The sequence below is a fragment of the Haemaphysalis longicornis genome, unplaced genomic scaffold (genome assembly GCF_048455015.1).
Source record: "Haemaphysalis longicornis isolate Haplotype H1 unplaced genomic scaffold, Haemaphysalis longicornis Haplotype H1 scaffold_4, whole genome shotgun sequence".
Lineage (NCBI taxonomy): Eukaryota > Metazoa > Arthropoda > Arachnida > Ixodida > Ixodidae > Haemaphysalis > Haemaphysalis longicornis.
In genome coordinates this window covers 219,897,984-219,919,067 of record NW_027526361.1, presented here as the reverse complement: position 1 = coordinate 219,919,067, position 21,084 = coordinate 219,897,984, and the positions used below count along the sequence as shown (strand labels likewise).

At 45.3% G+C, this 21,084-nt stretch overlaps 1 protein-coding gene across 2 annotated transcripts in view; it reads left to right on the top strand.

Annotated features, from left to right (window-relative positions):
• The window catches only part of LOC144178071 (uncharacterized), a 95,022-nt gene that overhangs the window by 14,648 nt on the left and 59,290 nt on the right, over positions 1-21,084 (top strand). The window contains exons 1-4 of one of the 2 annotated variants that reach the window (XM_077705600.1): positions 9,474-9,548; positions 10,244-10,422; positions 16,737-16,865; positions 19,176-19,377. In XM_077705600.1, the coding sequence (XP_077561726.1) occupies positions 10,303-10,422; positions 16,737-16,865; positions 19,176-19,377 (451 nt within the window). In that variant the 5' untranslated portion in view covers positions 9,474-9,548; positions 10,244-10,302. Of the gene's footprint in view, positions 1-9,473; positions 9,549-10,243; positions 10,423-16,736; positions 16,866-19,175; positions 19,378-21,084 lie in introns of those variants that run through there. The other variant, XM_077705599.1, reaches the window with a different exon arrangement.

Genomic DNA, 21,084 nt, shown 5'->3' with positions numbered 1-21,084 from the left:
GCAGCCGCTGGTCAGACCAAAACCCGGGAAAGCTCGTCCGAGTCCAAATTGACATACAGTCCTCAAAAAAGGATTGCGTACATCGGGAAAACCTAAAAACCTAGTAAAAAGCTTTCGCTCGAACAAGTGGGTCAGCCCTAGCCCAACCTCTTGAACTCGGCTGAAAAGATTTGGTCGGCTACTTCTCTCCCAACTTGAGGCTCAAACAAATACCGCGAACACGCGATGAAGTTCGTTCACTAGAGGACAATGTAGAACTTGTATCACATACCACAATTTGCTGGAAAGGAAAACGTTGCATGCGTTTGCTCTTGCCAATATCGATAAACCAGACCCCTTCCAATTGTCAGCCTTCTCGCGTAACTCTTGAGCTTGCGCACGCCAATAGGGCCCACTGTCTCTCTAATGCTCCAGTGGAGTGCCCATGTACTTGACGGGGTGAGTAACCCAACTGATGTAGGCGAACATCTTTGGGGTTGTTGGCCGGTCGCCGTGCCAGAACCCGACACACTTTCCCCAGTTCACCAGGCTTCCTGTGACAACGCCAAACCGTTTCAAGATTTCCATTACGTGAACGACACTTACCTTGTCGTGACAAAAAAAAAAGCTACATCGTCTTCATAGGCGCTAAGTTTCACTTTTCACATATGTAAACGGAAACCTCGCATCTGGTAGTTCTTTAGAATAGTTCAACACAAAATTTCAATGTATATGCAAAACAGCAATGGGCTGAGTGGGGAGCCCTGGAGTACCGAACGTTGCACGTTAATGGGCTTTGTTTACTGCCTTGTTCATAATTAACCGCGTCGTACACTTGTGGCACGCCAGGGCCACTCCGTCTCTAATGACTGCTCCCACTCTGACATGGCCCAAAATAGAGCAGAATATCGTGTGAGGCAGAATCAAAAGCCTTTTGAAGGTCAAGAAGGCTGAAGAAGTGCTACGACATCTGCAGTGGCACCTTGTTGTTTGTATGTTCGTTGTGATGATGCGTCATTTGATGCCGCACGTCTGGTGCGGTCCAACAAGGGCTGTGATAACTGCCTGCAGCCTTTGCGCAAGCACCCTCATTAAGACCTCGTAGTCAAAATTAGTCACCACTATGGGTTGGTATGATGGGAGAGGCTAATCTTTCTGTTCCCTCGGTTTTTGGTATCAAAACTCTGTGAAATTATGAGTAAGACGGAGGAAGGGTTTCCATTCGGGATGCCCCGTTGAATATTGCCGTCAAAATGGGTGAAACCTCAGCTCTGAAATGATTGTAGAAGGGCGAGCTTAGCCCGTCTAGGCGGGCGACTTTCCTGAGTTTAAATGATCTATACCAGCCTTTACTTCTTCAAAAGATTTAGGCTGTTCCAAACTGTCCTGTGTTTCGTCCTTAAGGATTGGCATGCAGCTAATATACTCCCTTCGAAAGGCTTCTAGATTACAGGGCCAATATGCTTCAAAGAAAAGGTGGGAATGTCCTCTTTTTCGCTTGACGTGCTTCCTTCCCTTTCAGATTTACCTATCTTGTTTCGTCGAACACATGCCCTTTTAATTCCAAGCGCCCATCTCGAGGGCGTTTTCTTCATCACTGATCGCTCGGCTCTAGGTGGAACGAGCTCTCCGCGATAGCGTTCTCCGTCCTTTAACACAAGTTTATGTTCCAGTTCGCGTATGTCATCGTTCAACAAATCTGATGTTTTCCCTTCCTATAAAGTAATCTTCGTAGATTGTAACATAGCATCCCTTCTTTTAGTTTGTCCTCGTATCTTATACGGCTAGATCTTTTGATAGCTCTAAATTTATTTGCTTCTTTAAATTTTTCCATTGTTCTCCAAATTTAAAATCCTCAATTTACATTTCTTCAATTTTTGCCTCACTATGTCGGGGAACATTTCGTCCGTTACAAGATTCGCGTTTAATTTCCAGAGGTCCCAAGTAAAGGTCGTTTTTTGCTTTCTTAGCCAAATGCTACATTTAAAGCGGCAGTGATCTGAAAACGACACTGGATGTAATATATAACACTGGGGCAGGTCGTCAACCTTCAGTCCTAACTTTAGCTGGAGGAGCACGGTGCGGCTGGTGGAACTCTTCTCATGCACACCTTGTACAAGCCAGCATTCCCGGGTTTCTTTACTAACTTTGCCATATACCCGCGTGGTGGCTCAGTGGCCAAGGCGTTGTGCTGCTGAGCACGAGGTTGCGGGTTCGATTCCCGGCCGCGGCGGCCGCTTTTCTGATGGAGGCGAAAAACAAAAACTCCCGTGTGTTCCAGATTTCGCCGCACGGTAAAGATCCCCAGGCGGTCAAAATTAATCCGGAGCCCTCCACTACAGCGCGCCTCATCGCCTGAGTTGCGTCGGCGCGTTAAATCCTAAAATTATTCAAATTTGCCATATGACGCAAATGCCACCCGAATGTCTTCGTCCGCAACACGCTACAAAAGCCGGTGAAATTTAAATTTAACCTCTTGGTACTGCGTGCCAATGACCAGGCAGCGTCGTCGCTTCACTTGGAGTTCAACGGTCGCAAGCATCTCCTTCATCGCTTCGGGGCTGTTAAACGTCACCGCCCAGATGTGTTCTACTTGATATGCCCCCAAGGCAACTACCTCGGAAAGCATACCACAATTGGGCAGAGTATCCCTGAAATATTCCACTCGAAAAGGTCGAGCGCGCATGTCACCATGAAGAAAACTGTTGAAAACAATACGCCCGGTAGGCAGAGGGGGCACAATAATCGTGAACTTTTCGTTATCATTCACGTCGATCCTGTTTCGACGGGTAGGCGGCGCCGCAAATACCGCCCCTTGGGAGCACATGACCCTACGTCCTTTCACTACGGTGGCCGGAAGTAGAATGAACTAGGCCATGGAGTACGGACGCGCCTCATATCTATGACTGTACGGCCTAGGCCATGACTGTACGGACGCGCCTCATGCCTTTCCCTCTCACTTGTCCATTCAGACTGTTCTGGAATATGTGAGGTGACGTGTATTGGTGCGTCCTGACACTAATAAGCGCCGATAGTTGTTTCCTCGGCAGGGCTGCGTAAGCTGCTGTGTTACTCTGCGAACCGAGCTACAAAATCTGCCTCTCGTGTTCCACAAGCTGAGCTCGTCGCAACGCAAGCGTCAGGCGTACACGCCAGGGAGCAGGACCAATGTTGTCGTACCTTTGCCGAAACGACCCGCCGGCATGTCGTCGCTCGCCAAGCAGAGCCACAAAACTGCTGCCGACCCACAAATCATGCTCCGTTCGCTGTAGCGGTCACTGACTTCACCAAACGATTCGCCGCCAACCTTTTCGGTTTCCTTCGCACGGTTTGCGAGCGCATGGGGTTTCAATCATATTTACGCAGTGCTCCGGCGCATGTTTTCCAGTGTGTAAGGTTCATGCGGCTAACGGTGCCATGGCGACGAAATATAAATAGTGATGTGCAAATTTATATCGATGGACCATAAACATTCAAATCCTCCGGTAAAAGCCCATTTCAATTTTATGTTTTACCGATTCCTTAGAAATAAGAATCAACCACATTTTTGGATACTGCCACCGTTCATACACCTCTCTGAAATTGGAATATTTCCAATACAGCAGCAATCCACACAAGATCGTATCGGAGAACCTAAAGCTCTCCCGCAACCAGTGAGAGGTTTTTGTGAAAAGTTGGTTGAGCTGCGTAAGGAAGGTCGACTGCTCCCCTCTTAATCTGCTAAGTGATCTCTTAGCCTAGCCTTCACGACGTGAGAAGGTGTTAAGGGGATTGGTCACTGCTTCCCGTTTCGGTGGGTCCAGGCAGAGCTGAGAGGAAAACAGCCGCAGACTCAAACGGGTATCAACAAATAATTAAGTTTAATCGATATGGACTGAAATGGTGACGACAGGGTAGCATCCGCGCTCGTCCATCTCCATGATCAGGCGTGTCAGGTGGATGACTGGTGCGGACCGTTTAGGTCGAGATCCGTCGCTGGCACGCCGCGTTTCACGGGAGGAGAACGATCGGCGCTGGACCGGGTACTCGAGCTCTTGAGCCGGGGAACGCGTACTCCGCTGTGCTGAGGAGATCATTGCGGAGTGCAGTTGCGGGCCCGCGGGACCGTGTCGGTGGCAGATACAGGGTGCTGCGTGCTTGCCCGTCTCTTTCTCTGGACGGAATGCGAAAGCGCGCTATCGTATATGTCCTACGGCAGTTCCTCCTGCGGGATCGCTTGGTGACCGCTGGAGACGGCGACCCCTGTGGCGTGTTTCCGCCCCTTGGTATACTTTCCAAGGGTTGCGTGGAGAGAAGGCATGGCGCTTTGCGGAACAGATTGGGTCTCACCAGTCGTCGTTCGCTTCTCGTGCGTACGTGTCCACCAGCGTTGCGGGCACTTCAGGGTCGACTTGGTCCCGTGCTCATGTAAGACGGGTATTTTACGCGCGAGGGATGGCACGAACGGTGGCACCGGTGGAAACATCCGAACTTTAGACCGGCAGTCTCGGCGAGTGACAAAGCCAAAATTTAGTCCCGTATAAGCATGGTATGTTTCCACATCAACGGCTATTTTCCCACAATGTACCCCAGGCGCATCACCTCTTGCGTCGTTTTAAATTGATATAAGTTGCTGCGCATATGAGCGTGTCAAAGAATAAAATGCGTTAATTTAGTTCCAGAGAAACACAGTGGTGATGAAGGCGAAGCTTGTCTTTGTGAGCTTTGGACAATTTGGGTGGAACTGCGTCGTTGCTCCTCCTTTTTCGTCGGAGGTTTTTAAAACGTCTGCTACAATTTTGTCAACATATGCATGCGAGCACGCCTTATATAGGCCTTCATACCTGAAACGAAAAAGAGCATTGCAGCTTTGTAAAACAGATACGTGTTTACGTCCACTTATGGTATATACCTACGTATCATCACCCAGCTTCAAGGAATGGCCCATCACTTCCACCGATCCAAAAGCACTTCCCGCCACATACCTGACTAGGAGCCGCTGGTTTAGAAAATATTTCTAACTGTAGCGGTTACTATCAACAGAGAGTTAAACAGGCCACTTTTTCAGCAAACCTTTGATAATTTGTTGGCTACCTATACTTCAAGAACAGTCCCAAAACATAGACGCTGTCAGCATGAGAAGATATATCAGCCGGAAAGAGTCCCTGTTTAAGTGTTTGCGAAGCTATTTCTCGAGGTCTTACCATTTATAGTATATTCCCGCATGGCAACCCGTGCTGGCTGAATATATGGCGCGTATTTACGCAGAGGATATGCTCCGCACAGCTTTCATGCACCTGGCCGGCTTGTGCACTGTTTCCGGTCGTTGTTTTGCGCCCTACACGAGCGTTTCTTTTATTGGCTCTCAAACGTTTGATGAAGATTTTTGACAGTGTGAGGCAGCACGTGGCGTAAACTCCGGTATGGTGCATTTTCGGGTTCTCCTCTCTCTCTCTCTCTTCTTTTCTCTCTCAAAATATTATAAGCATTTCCAGTTGCACACGTCTAAAAATCACAACTACCCGTCCAAAGCCGGAACACATTGTGCGTGGATATAAATGTTCTTACAGACCTGCAAAAATCAACCAAAAACCGAGTAAAAACGATACCGTAACAATGCCACCCTCAGGCGATGGAAACAACTTTTTCAAACGATTTTAGCGTTTTTGGAGTAAGGCCCAAGCTGTGCTCGCACAGTAAACGAAACTGAAAATTCATTTGTTTAATTTTTAATTCCTGTTACATCCTTTCTGAAAAAAACTAATGGAACCCATCACCGACTTGTTGGAGCCAATAGGAGGCAGTTTTAATGTTATGGTTTTAACTTTTAGACGGGATGATAAAATTTTTGAAGTAAAGACGTAAAAGGAGATATGACAATATAACTGTAAGCAAAAACGTTCTCGCATTCAGAACGCCGCAACGTGGGGAACTAACGATGAGGGCATATATGCAAACCTTTTACAACGAGATTTTATTGTATTTTTACGACGCACGTCCCCACGGTAGGAACCTTTTTATCTTCTAGAACTTCTACACCACCAACCAACTTGTATAAAATAATTTGTGTCTTTGACATTGCTATCCTGGAAAATTCTGCATTATTTCTGTCGTAATGAACATCTCAATATCCGTGATTTGCTTTTAAAGATAGTGGAGACAATTTCACTCTACATTCTCTCTAACGAATGTGACAAAGCACCAACTGAAAGACCATACGAGGGAAGGGAATTGCCGGCAGCGTAGCCAGAAAACTTCCACCTATTTGGTTTGCTAAAGACACAGTTGGTTAGCTGCACAACAGCGCCCCCCTTGTAAGAAAAAGAATTCCAGAAAACTATTATTTACAACGGTACCTTCCATTCTACATAAACTCAAAAAATACTGTAAGAAAACCAAATTTAAATCACAAACAGTTACAAGTTGAGACAGTTTCATGTTATTTCGCACCATTTTTCTCCTGAGCGCATCTGTGTAACGCGTGTTGATGTTACGCCGGCGGAATAATCTACTAGCGCGTTCTGACAGCTACTGCAATCTACAAAAAGTGAAGGTTGGTTTCATTCAATCTGCAATTAATAATGTTAATCCAGTTGCTGATATTTATGTTAAAACAAATAAGAATTTGATCTTTGTAGAATATTTCATTTCGAGCGTTCATGCATCTGGAAATTGGTTAAAACATTATCAGCAACGCAGGTATTGACATACACCCATGCTTAAACGCCAGGACACTGGCTAATTTAAGATTTTGAATCGGTACCACGTCGCCATCTCGGTGCGCTGCTGGCCGGGTCACAGACGCGTTCAAGTCCGGGTCACCAGGTGTAGGAAGGAACCGTGGACTCGGTATGCTGGTGCGTCAAGGTCACCGGGCCCACGCGCTAGAGAAGGTAGGGAACACGACCTCCCACATAGACGTTTGCTTGTCAACCCCGTTCCGAAGTTCTGGTCGGGCGTACGATGTCTACTCAATGGAGGATCTCCCGCAGGAATTGGAAATCTGTAAATCTGTAAATAAGGCAAACGTCGCTCACAATCGAGAACACCAGAGATCCGCTTTATCCAGAAGCCTAACAAGTGTGCTCCTAACTTGAGAGCCTTCGCCTTATTTGTTTACCACCTTGCGTGGGTTAATTTATGTAATGCATGTTAATCCGAAGTCTACAACCCTACCTAGATGCCAAAGATCTCATCCCAAATACTACGTGGGGTTTAAAAAACATATATTCGTACACGACTTTCTCCTTGCGTGAACAAGACTTCCTCCAGGGTAAAGGAAGAAATCCCCTCCATCCTCCCTCGTCCTAAAATAAACAGGCTGCGGCCTGCGTACTTCAACATTGCCGATTATCTCACCCCCAGAAGGGCGATCCTAGACTCGGGCGATATCGAATTCAATCCCATCACACTACGAGATCTAGCAACCCCTTTCACCTTGCGGTTTAACGTCGCTCTCCTAGACTTGTGCCGTCAGCTTCCAGCAATTGCCCGTGTTCATCATGCACTCTCTGCAGACCACATTACCATTTGGGATGACGCGGTTTCTTCACTTAAAATTCAAGATACCCTTCAAATAGCCACCGTCAGTGTGAAACAGTATGCCTTATGAATTTGCCTTCATAGTACCCCTAAACATTTGAACCCATCATTGTCTGAAAAAGTCATCCTGCATCAAATGAACAATCAATTGAAATCGCCCCCCGAGGGTGAGCTCGTACGTCCTAGCTTTTGACCCAAGCCACTGTTACTATCCAGGCTACACCCCTGGAACGATCAGACCATATGCAAGCTTTCAATAGTATTTATCCAAGTCACGCACATTCTTCGCCGTATCTCGCGTCGACATCGCGGCATGAAGGAGAAAGACCTTGCCCGCATTATTGATGCCCTTCTGATATCACTAGTGATCTACATCACCCCCTACCAAGCTATCAACAAACCTGACACTAAAGCTATCGATCTCCTCATCTGCAAAGCTATAAAGAAGCTCTTATTCTCCCTATATCCATGGCGACAACTCAACTTCTCCAATGAGGGATTTACATCTGCGTCTCGGTATTCGTCGGAAGGAATCTCTCCAGTCAACGTCTCCGTCTCACTGAAGCAGCAAAAGGACTGGCACTTTCAAAGCACCTCAACATATCAACCTGTCCGACCACGGAGAGAAAAACTCTTCACCAAAAATGGTTACGATCAATTCGTATCCGCCCTCTGCCACAAAACCGCATTCTTGTTTTACACTCCCGCCATCGGAACGCTCCAGCCAATATTAAGAACGAATGTATGGAACCAAACCTAATGGTTCATGCACTGCGTAATTCCAAATCCGGTATTAGTATCGAAGAAGTTGCTATACTAGAAAATCAAGAACAGAAAACTGCGTATACTTCCAATACGCACAAAATAGACTTTGAAGCGAGAAAAATTACATGAAATCCCAGTAAAAAGGGCTATAACACTCGTTTAGAGATAAACATCGTGACACTATGATCCTCGTAAAGCACGCAAGGCGTTAAACAAGAACTTTGAACAGTTTCCCGCGTTCAGAACAGAGGCAGTAGCTAATTCAAGTATCTGTTCTGCTGCGGCAGACGCCGGGAGGCTTTTCGGGTGCGGTTTTATTCTGTCCGTGTCCCCGGGTCTTAGGTTCTTACATAAAAGATTTCCCCAGCCGTGCCTTGTTATTACTGCAGCTTTCGGTGCCTGCTACCCATTAAATTCTTTTTTTAGATTTTGAACCCGGATTTCTGATTGCACATGTATTTACTCCATGCGTGCGAATACACTTTACCAAGTAAAAGTTTTAGTATTTAGTGACGCTCGGCTTGTCTTCTGGCAAAATCGTTTAAGTACTGCTTATCCCATCATGAACGCACACCAACACCCATAAGTGGTAGTCACTGTATAAAGCTATACGTCACATTTGAAACATAGGGACCCTCGAGGACCTTTGCATTTGCAGATAATTGTGCTAAGAACCTTCTCTACATTCGTGACCACATTTGCCGTCTTCTCCCACATGCATTTTCCGCTCGAGTTGTGCGACTCTACAACGTTTCGCTCTGAAACAGTGTGACTCGTCCCACCACGACCCACGGAATCTGCATCCGTCTTATATTAACTAGATCCAACGCCATTTCGCTCACATCACGACTTTCCGTTTGGGTATCCCTCCACAACTCTAAATTACTCAGTGCGCAGAGCATTCCCTCCAAGGCACATCTTCCTCGCGCGTTGCAGTGACCATGCTTTTCTGTGCACTAAAGCAAACCAATTTCCACGTGACCGAAGCTGTGTCACGCATCGTTTATATCACTGCTGCAAACGTTCCAACTGCCAGGTCAACATTTAATGTCTAATGTAACAGTGAGAAGAAATGTAAAACGCTCTCCTGTGTCAGCAATGGTGCCTACAGCTGCCCGAAAATTGTAGCGCACATCCGGTAATCTTTTGCATTTTTTGCACGGTTTTCCTTGTGTCGCGTGTACCTGGCATATTTTTTGTCATTTCCTCCCTGTGCCAGCCAGAGACACCCTTTCATTTCACTATCGCCTCAGGTGACTTGCATTGTCCATTTGCGCTATCAGGTGAAAAAAATTGTTTTCTCAATGGCAGTGACAGTATTACCCCATAAAATATCTTTCACTGATTGGGATAATTTTTTTATGCAGTGTGGCAGCTCGTGTTTTGGTACAGGCTTCACTAAAATAGTTAGCAAGCTAGAACTTTTGCCGCGCTGTCCTTCCTAAAAAAGTGGGTCAATTAGCTGACCTATGCTAAAATTATTTGAATTTGTAGCGTCTTTAAGGTTCTCCCCCAGAATGTTTATCGTCAGAAAAAATATATAAGAAGAGCCTTGCAAAACGACAAAATGAGCTACAAGTTTCGCCTCAATAGCGGGAGAGCCCGCTTTGAGTCGCAAACAATAACGAGCGGCATTTCTCTTTTGAGTGTTATTCACTAGCTGCAAAAATGAAGCTTTCTTTCGACTCCCCTGATTTTTTGTGTCCTAGGTAGACGCGGCAAGTTGGAAGTTGTTGGGAACAGGCCAAAACACATACCTTGCATTTACGTTGGTTGTACAGCTGCTTGAATGATTTTTTTATGAGAACATTGAGGTACGGCTAAACGCGGCTCGTCAAAAATGTGTACATGACGTAATGACAAGTGCAGTAACCATGATTCACCCAATGACAAAGATATGCCTTCAACGAAAAGACGTAGGAAAGATTACTACCTAAATGTTCGACTAACGCTTACCCTCAATTTTGTTTATTTTCAGTCTAGCGTCATTCGTTTCTTCTAGCAACAGAACCAAGACTTCGTCAACAACGGCCATAAATGGAAAACTTGATTCGTTCTCATTTCCCGGGCATCGAACGGCACCCTGGTTCAACCGCGAGCGTTTTCCAAGAATGGGACGAAACGTATCTCGCCCACCACCTCTCGGTAAATTCTGAGGTAGGAACCGCTATTTCAGTGCACTGTTCTCCACTATCAGGTCTTGTTTTCTTCTAGGCTACACATTAAAAAGACTGCTTTTGTAAACTCCTCATTACCTTACAGGGGGCTCTACAATGAGAAAACGCTGGCAGAGGTTGCCCTTTATTTACATATTTAGTTGATTGATTTCCGCTGTTACCAACATCACCCTCGCGGGCGTGATTGTAGAGATGAGATTGAGCAATAATGTACAATACATTTGAAAGGGGGTTCCGGAGGTAATGCCCAAAATGGAGCAACAAATTCCTTTTACACCGTCGGAAACAAGATATTGTATCGTAAATAGAAAAGGAAAGCAAACATTAACAACAAAAACGGAAATGGTGCTATGGGTTACATAGGACAGCAAAAAAATAAATATAGTACGCATCAAGAGCGTACCGCAAGCGTTATTTAAAAAAAATCGTGCGCATATAAAACAAACTATTATTAGTTGGAACACAATTTTTTCTGCCATGCTGTTCCAATGATGCGTGGCCTTGGAAACAAAAGGTAATTTTAATAAATTGATTCTATAGTCGTGTTCAGGACGTTTTAAAAAATGGTCTGAACAAGGGGACACATAAGTAGGTCGCGTCATAAACGTTCTCTTTTCGATGACTGTTATGTTGGTGAATATACGTTGCCAAACTTGGACAGCCTTAGCTTCTTGCACCAGTCAGCCAGAAGAGGCCATTGCAATTCTGAACGAATGTAGACTGATCCCATCGTGGCATGCTGGCCGTACCTGTGTACGTTTCAGTTCTATGTTACATAAGCAGAGAGAGCCGTGTAAGCACGAGCTTCAACAGCTCTGCAAAGCGAAAGCTTTGATTTTCCTGATGAAGTTTCGGTTTTACTTTTTAACCAGGGATTTAGCTCTAATTATTATACTAACAGTCTAAAGCCAGCCTTTGTATACGGCTGTAGTCCCGCTTCCAGCATTTTCAGAGCCAAAAACGCCGGAAGCAGTTTCCGAAGGACGTTTCGTGAGTAGCTCGCCGGGTGGTATCCTCCGGGTGGTCAGAAGCCGCTTGCCGACCACGGCTCGAAGCTTCCCACCCCCACACAACGCTCCGAGAGGACGGCGCGGCTTCGTTCGCATCCATGGCCAAGCTTGCATGGACGTGGAGAGTCACGTGGTCAGATGGCGACCCAGCTGCGGGAAGTACGTGCGCAAACCCGGCAGTAGCAGCGGCAGCGGCTAGCGAACGCGGCCGCCGGCGCAGCTCGGGACGACGATGAGCGCGATGCATTGCTAAGGGTATGGTGCACATGCGGTCAAATGAAGGTCGAATTTTCAGCGTCGCCGAAGCTACACGATGTGCTTAGTAAAACCTTGGTTTAAAGGCAATCTGCAACACTTCCGAGAAACGCGTCCTCTCTTTCCTATTCATCTAGAAGCCCTGTTGAAGCTGTAGTTGTCACCAGCGCGGAGTGGTACTGCGGCATTTGTTTGCTGGAGAAGATAGGCTTTCCGTTTTTGCTTTGCTTTTGTGGCTTTCTTTTTAATGTGGCGACCGAATAAGTTCGTTGCTGCAACTGAAGCAAAGCCGGCCAATAGCCCCTACACCGCTGCAATAATGTAATTTTAGCGGTCGAAGAACGTCAAGGTTTTAAGCTATCTAATGTGTATCGATCTTTTTATTTTATTTGTCCTGAGAGCAGCCATTTACCCAGTGGTCTGTGCTAGCGGATATAGGACTGGCGCAGTGGACAGTATGATCTAACTGCACATGTGCAACTCAGCTCACAGGATGGCCTGATTCTACTGTAGATTAACGAATGAAATGGTCTATAGAGTCGTACTTTTTGGCTGAGGTACTTTGCAATCCCCCAATCTAAGTGCTGCATGCGTTGGGTGACTACTTTCCCGAAGAATATACACTTTTGAAACGTATGAGGAAAGTGTTTCACGGTCCCTTTAAAACTTTTCCTGCGGAAGGCGCCCGCCCTGACCTTCGCACAGTGGCTTCAGGAAAAAGTTACAGTGACATCTATGTTTAAGTCATAACATATAAGGTGCGACAACGTTACTTCGACACACCGAGAGGGTTTGGATAAGATTTCCTGCATTCACCATTTGTGCTTTGCAGCACTGAGCGCCAATAAAGAGAGCAAAAATACCCTCAAAGGTTTTAAACCGCCGTTGGTCTGGAACAACCGACGCCATCCCCTCTTTCGTGGCTTCAGATGTGGGCGTGAAAGGTTGCGGGTGCTTAGGGTTGATCAGCTTCAGCGAACCCCGGATTCAGCAGCTCGTTCCCTGGCCTCTCAAATCAGCTCACTGTGAGCTTGTGGTGACAAGCTAGTCAAAGCTGCCTCCCATTTCTCCACGGAAGTTCTTTCCTGTTCATGCCTTTGAACATTGCTAGGTGGAAGAAGGAGTGTGCTTGTTTCCGACGAAATATCTTCGCCCATTTACATTTGTTGGTTTATTGGTTTGTTGGTTTGTTTCCTATGCAGAGTTTGCGAATTGTCAGCACAAGAACGATTGTTTTCCGAGGCTTAGAAAGAAAAGAGGTTCTTGGTATTTTTATGTGTGGGGAGTGTGGCAATCATGACCACAAGGAGCCCCATGTGTGAGTTCGCGTGCTCCTTCATGGGCAGCCTTGATCCTTCCCGACCCCCGCGTCAAGGTTATAATGTAATTTGAAGATCTCATATTGTGGATGGAGAACGTGCCCGAACCGTTTAGTTGTTCCGCCTATAATGATGTTTGAAATCCTGCTATAAGAGACTTTAATTATGCTTGTTCTATTATTGATAGTTTTGGTGTTTGGACTGCCGTTATGGCGGGTACAATTTCTTCTTGTTCCGTTCCTCTGTGCGGGAGAGGGTCCTGCTGTCACAAAGATTGTCAGAATAGTCCATTGCGACGATTTGAGCATCAGTACATTCCGACGTTGGCGTAGGCTGTGTTTGCATGATTTTGATGGTTCAATTTAAAGAATATGATCCTGGCCACTCCCCTGTCCTTGCATAGATGTGAATTCAATGTTTTCCGTTTCCAAGGGTTTCGATTGGTAGTCGTTGGATGGGTGACTTGTAATGAAGTCCAGTTTATTTCCCGCCGGGGCGGCGAAGGGTGCCCATCTTGGATACGATTGCCCGTCCATATTTTTTTACAGCCGCTTCCGTAGCACTACGACAGTAACTACCCTGGTGTCTTCAAAGGTGTTATAAGATCGAAATTGAGGACCATTATGTTTGTCGTAAGTTTGGGGTACGGCACACTGTACGATAATCAGTCTCTGCACGAGTCTTTTCGTTTCCTGTTTCACTTCTGCTGTCCTTCTGGTTGGGCGTTTTACAATGTGGCCCAAGTCATTGAAGTTATTTTGTATTTTGGTGATTGGTAGAACGGTTCTGCCGCTTCTTAGTAGGGCAATGCCAAAAAGTCTTGCGTAACGGCTCTCGGTGATGACGTTCTGAAATATTTTGGGTATTTTGTTTTATTTTGGCAGCGTGGGGCCATCATCTGTTTGTCCCGCACACATTGCGGTTGTGACTGTATCACAAAATTTTCGAAAAGTAATTTAAAGAACACTTTATGTAGGCGCGCTAAAGACGGTTTTATTTTTTACTTGAAGCCATTTTAGTTTGTTTGTGTTCTTAAAATCGACCTAAATAGGTTTTTCCGACACTGGCAATAATCATCTACCCCACTCTTTAGTTAGGTGCCACGATGTCGGAGCCGGAGTTAGTTGCGATGGGAGAGCCGCTGTGGTGTTATGGTGTATGTTGCGGGTACGGCTGGCGGGGGTGTGCCGAGCATTTCACCACAGGCAGAACGTGGAACGAGCTTCACTGCGCAGACGCGGCGCCTGCTGAATTTATAAAACTTTTCTTTCGCCTCGGCGGTACTGTCATTGTCCTTCTTTCCACAATGCTTGTTGCCCGACCGCTTGGTGTGGAAATAAGGACAATGTCTTTCTTTCTTTTCTTCCTTCCGATTGTCCTTCTTTCTACACTGATTGGTGGTGCGCGTATTCCCGATTAAGGTGAGCCTTCGCATCTGCTTGCCTCAGTCGTAGCTTGACCCTGCCTCGGTCGGCAGCGGTTAAGTATTTCCGAGGACGCTTAATGATCAGGGCTAATAGGGGACGGCTAGCAAGCACAGGAAAATAGAAAAATGAGCCTAATAAGGCTGTCGCGTTAAATATACCGACTCACTTGAGCGTACCACTCGTCAGATGCTCCCGGTGTCATCCAGATATAGGGGTGGGCTTGCGCAATGTGAGAAGCTCACGCCTGCGCCGCAGTCGTATCGGCGCGGTGGACCTGTGGGGCGCCGGTCGCCACAGGGCTGCCCACCGTAGAGCCGGATTCCGTTGTCCTTTTCGTATTTTTGTAGTTACAGGGCAGTTTAGCGCAAATTGCTATGTCATAATCATCCGTACGTATGACAATTAAAAACATAACCTGATTTAGGCACCGCATTGCTTATCTGAAAACAGTATAAAGCTGCGAGGATAACTGCAAGCGCCGGGAGCCCAATAAAAATATATCATTAGTGTTCAAAGTTTGTAAGTGAACCTGATTTATTTGCTATGGGTGAACGTGGCTTTTGGTGAACATGTTAAAGATAGGGCTCCTTTCAATCTTTCTTGGCATGTGCTCCACGGCAAACTCAGACACTACGTCTTTAACTGTTCACAGAAACTTCAGCTATTACGGTGTTCACCGTAATGAGTTCTACAGCGACCAGTGTCAGCCATTTTGGGGTACGCAAAGCTGATTGTAGGAGCAATTTTCCATACACCCACAAGCCGCAGTTTATTTCCTCAAACTATGGCGCGCCTTGATTTCTTATACAAGGAATAACAGCAGGCGAAGAATATACGTGTAAACGATTTTCACAGTACAGTAATGCGAAAACCAAATAGCAGGTTGTGAAGGCAGAAGACGCGCTGAAAATACACCCAAAACGATGATATAGTACAATATAGGTTCAATAGATAACAAGCCAACTAAAATCAAATGAGCAAAGATGGCAGCTCTAAAACTTTACCTGCTATAATGGACAGCTTCTTTTTAACAAATTAACATTGAATTAGATTTTTTTTGCTATTTTGTAGTTGTCGGCCTGTTCAAGAAAATGAAAAAAAGTGTAGAATTAAAATTACCCAGATCAGGCACCCGCGCCTGGACTTCTAGCAAGAGTGGAGGTGACATCTTCCGCTATTGCGTCCTTTCTGCGCATAATGACCCCCGAAAGAATCCAGACAGCATGGCTGATGATGCAAGGACTATGAAAGGGAAGTAACGCATTTGAAAAGAACTAGGGTAAATTTGCGAGTGGGTACTAGGACAGCTAGATGACTCCAGCGAATTAAACGTGTACGTGCTTAATGGATCTCGGTACTCGTCTTAACATTGTCCATGTAAACGCATGTGCTGAGTCCTACCGATTATTATAGGCAGTGTAACAACCGACGTAGCGATTAAGCGAGTACCAATGCATATGTCCTCGAAATGCCCTCTTATATTGGCGGCGCCAACGAGTTAATGTTGCCTGACAATAGGCCTAACGTGATAGTTTGAGCTCCTAACGCCGTCAAGTTGACGGCGTTAGGAGCTCAAACTATCACGTTAGGCCTCACCCTACGAAAACGAAGGTTTACGTAGGGTGAGGGTAGCATTTATTAACATGCCTTTTGGCTCGATGTTGCAGCTACCGTATATCAAGAAATAATGCTCAGGCTTACGTATAGCCTCAACTAGGGCGGTTGATGATACCTCTTAGAAAATTAACGAAGACAACTAGGAAAACACGAACACGGACACGGATGATGATGACTAAGAGAGCACACTGCTTCATCTCGTGCTACACTGATCTTGGCGATGACGCTAATACCGGCATTTTCGTCCCACAAGTGTAACTAAAGCGTTTCTACTCCCCACTTTATAAGTGCTCAGGCGTTCTTGTGAGCATTTGTTTGCCGTGATGAAATGTTTTCATTGGTGTGAGGCAGAATCACCATTTTTACAGCACGCCGGTCAACGGTGAGGGCCAACCCAAGAGCAGGAACAATCACCCATTTTAGAACCCCGTTTATTTTAATGTCTTGGAAAAATATACAGCTGCTGCTGCTCCGCCCCCCAAAAAAACCCACTTTACACGGAAAGCGTAGAAGAATCTCATCAGGTCGTAGTTGTGCTTGCGTTACTTTTGTCACCACCATCTCCTCTATATAGCAAATAACTTCTAGGAAGAAACTAAACTTCTTGTTTTAAGACGCAGCAGGTCCTATCTTTTGTTTTACATTTTCCTTTGTATTTTCCAAAAGTGCACAGAAAAGACTGCAATCGAAGAGGGCGTAGTGCATTCCCCGTATACCAGCAAAGAAATAACCTTCCCCTCGCTGCACGCTTTCATCTCTAAAAGACTTGGCCAACACGGTGACCGCGTCGCTCTGGTACGTATTACGTTTGCTAACGTTCCTGGGTGAAATGTGTCTCATGGCAACCGCTTGATATCGGTAAAAGGGAGAGCTTACAGTTTAAGTGCGCTGTGATTATTTATAGATAATTTAAGCTGGTAGAAACACTACATCACTTCTATTGCTATTCTGCCGCTTTAAAATCGGCCATAATGAAGCTGCGAGTTTTATGGCAGACACGTGTGCTAGCCGTATACCTAAAATAGTTCTTCCTCAATTTACTGTGTTAGGATAGCCGGTAATCGTGATAGAAGTGGAAGTGAGCATTTATAACAAAGGAAGACAGAATAGTTTTTTTAGCATTTCCAACAATGAAGGCATAGACCCACTAAGCACAGATGCCACATTTCGAGTATCAGAAGTTTATGAATAACCCGCCGTGCTCACATGCAAGCATACTTTCCTGAAGTTAATTTTAAGAAAAACTCACGGCATCAGCGAAATATTTTATTGTCGGCCAATACTCCCTGAGCAATATCAGTATGTATTTGAACCTTTGAAAGAATATTTTTATTACTAGGAGGTTGAGTCAATGCTATAAATAATCGCGCCACGACAGCTATTCAAGCCTTCAAAGAACTGCATGGTATTACGCGAACGCAGTTGTTTTTGGCAGCGTTCTAGTAACTCTAGTAAGGTTGGCCAAGCAGGGTACGGCTGTTTCTTTTGTTAGAAACAAATATAATGCTTCAATCTCACATACCAGCCTTTGATCATTACCACTGTACAACCTTATTTTCTATCAATTATGCCGAAAGTTTGTTTCTTTCCAATGGCATCTTAATGCATTAGAATTTCGCTTTTGCATAACCGTGCGACGAGATGAGCTATATATAATCTAATTTTTATACGCTGGAAGGCGGAGTTTGTGGCAACAAATTTGTAACCACCAACCGAATTGCGGACTTTTTAAAGGGCAGTGTAATACTCTAATACTCTAATACCTTGTCTAATACTTAAAACTTCTAATACCAACACGTTCTGTAAACAGTATTCACGAAGTAGGTTATAAAATAGTTCAGTAAAGACAACGCCCTCTACAGATATCATTTTGGCATAACGGAGCCTCACCACAAAGACAATGTTGAAAAGTTGGAGCACCGAAATATTTGAGCATTTCGGTATGATTCGAACAGTCTCGCTGTTCGGATCGGGTTCAACGAGAAAGTGGGCGCTGTATTGGTAAAATTCGTATTTTTCTTCCTGTATACACGCGTACTGCGTATATTCTGGCTTCCGTTCGACTATTTCCGTCGGAACGTGACTGAACATATTAAGGCCTTACAACTCCGTTTGTGGGAAGCAACGATGAAAGAATCACACATTGCCGAATGTTCGACGGAAACGTGTGGTGTACGTTTGCAGCGCGAACTGTCCAAGCAAGGTACGAAAGAAGGGCGATTTATGCAGTCATATAATGAATCTGGTTTCGTGGACAAGTTGGCCAATCGTGGCAGAAATAAGCGCATGCCGGTAACACACCCGCAAAGTAGGTGCAACCATCGATCCTGCGCATATTTTTGCAAGTTACATTGTAGCTCAAGCGAGCGCCCGCTCGTCAGGGGCAGCTGTGATAGCAAAAAAAAGCATTTATTAGAAGGTAACACATGTGCCTTGGCTCGCTTCTGTGTATTAGAGAAGGCAAAAATAACATAAGGGAGAGAAAACAGGGAGATAGGCACTGTGGCAAGACTGGCGCCACCCGGTTTAAAGGCTGCAATTTATGAAGCTTGTTACGTGAATTCGCTTTCATGCATGCAGCCAGTTTTATGAATCCTGCTTCGGGAGGACTAATTTCTGCCACCTTTGTATTGAAGTCTTCCTTGTTTTTCAGCTTATAAGTCACTAGCGCCAAGGTTCAAACGCTGCAGGATGAGTGGATGAGGCTGGGAAGTGATGCCCGTCGTTAAAAATAACGTTACGCTCTCAAACGTCATCAAATGTTTCCTGGGTCCCGATTTAAAATCAGTATGGCATACTGCTTGGGTGTCGCAAGGCTCAGCTTACATGTTAGCAAACGTTAGGGCTAAACATACAAACTTAGGCCTAACGTCACCCTTTCAGTTTTAAAGTCTTCAACCAACGTTCATTCCAAAAGAAGTCATTGCACGTTAGCCTTGGGCTACGATTTTTACGTTTGGAGACCTCGAAGAGAAGGGTTAAGAATAGGCTCCTACGCAAACCCTGCGCTTTTGGATGAGCTGTAATAAAAACGCCGTTTCTACGTGCGTCTACGTTCGAAAATGCCAGCTTTATCTTATTGCTCTTTTTTTTCGCTCTGAGCAGATGCAAGGTGATGTTGCGCTAACGTTCGAGGAGCTTTTGAACAAGCTGCGTTGTTACGCTGCAAGGTTTCAATTCTACAACGTGGGTCCATCTGACCGTGTGTACTGCCACTGCGGAAACAGCATAGAGTCCTTCATCGCCCTCTACAGCATTGCTCTCACTGGAGCGACGGTGGTATTGAGTGACCCCGAATACAAGCAAGGTAAGTACGACGAGTTGTACACTTTGTTGAGCCCTACAACGAACATCGCGTGCCTTTAATCTTTGTTAAAAAATCCTAATCTGGGTTTTAAAACTAACCATGTATGAACACTCCTAATGGTGGCATAAGAAAAAAATTGTACTTTTTGAATAAATGAAATTGATCCGGACAAAAACGTTGGCCCGCCGTATTCTTTGAGGGAAACCGAGAAGCAGAAAGCATTAATGTTTAACCCTTAGTGTCGTGCAATACCGTCATTGTGTACTGTCTGCTACCACCGCTGTATCAATCCTTCTTTAAGAGACTTGCGGGAGGACACTGAAATGACAGTAGGGTGCAAGGTACGAAGAAATAGATGTCTACCGCTTCGAAGTCACTTTTGGTGACATCGACTTTCAGCGGCGGTTCAATATTGCGATATAAAATATGCTTCTACTTGAATGGTACGTTTGTCCCGTTATAGGTATTGCCGTTTTACGCCGAAGTAAATACTCGTAGGAGGAGGAAATAGAACGCATCATTTTGGTGTCGGCTGTTGGCCTGTCTGTGGGAAGCTCATATGCTTGCTTCTTCAAAAGCAGGTTCAAGGACACTACCTGGTTTCAAAAACAACCGCATTCCCCACATAGGTTGCTGCTGGATAATTATAAAAAAAGACACCTCCAGCGATTCCTGTAATGTTCCCAGCGTTGTGCGTGCGCTTACGTGGCAAAGAAATAACTCTTTCCAATCTCTGTGAGGTCCAACCTTCATGCATCGGGGCGGCTTGTATCTCCGCAGCTAACATTTTTATTGCACTTTTGTAAATAAGCATATTCAATTTTTACGTAAGGGCAAGTTGTGGAGGATTTATGGTGACATCGAGTGCGAGCGTTTTCCAAAAACGGGTAACGTGCTTTCGTCTGGTGTCTTCATGTCAGTAAGCGGACTTAAGTCGGAAGCGGTAGAAATGGAGCTTGCGACCGTCATACACGCAAAAGTGTATTTAAAAGCATTTCTGTCGATGAAGGAAATTCTCTACGTGCAAAGTTGGATTCTTAACGTTTTGTTGTTCACGTTGTTCCTAAAATCTTTACCTAAGCACCGCAATCCCCTTTTTGTTACAAGAGCTGCAATGGTAAAAAAAAAATTGCATCTTGGGAACTGTTACTCTCTAAACCAGCGAAAACTATCGCACGAAGCCAGCAGACACTGCGGAAGGGTTTTAGTAATAATAATGAACCTTATTTAAAGAGCATAACACCAGTAATAAGATAGCTTAAATCAATTACGGAAAGTTTAAACAGCCAGAGCAGGAAAGATGGGTAAAACGGCGATACACATGGCGCCATCAAAGATGTCCGCAGTCTTTTACAAAGGCGCCTTTGAAGACCCGCCAGCGTCGTGGACACAGAATCTCGTATAAAGCCTTCTTAAGCGGTCTGTTCTTTATTCCCAACCACCGCTCTGATGAACACCAACATTTTCAAGACTGGTTACTAAAACGATACCAGGGCTTTCGTTGCTGCACTGAACCCCCATAAACTAACGCTTTAGCATGCACTGCGCCATAAAAAGGGCTTGCGTGTCTTTGTAATTAGTTGCAACACTGCTGTACTTGCTGATCGATATAACTGTACGTTGCTCTTAAAAACTATAATTACAGAGTCCAGCTAAGGTTACTGATCACGAGGTAAACGCCCCCATTATTTGCACGAATAAAACTTC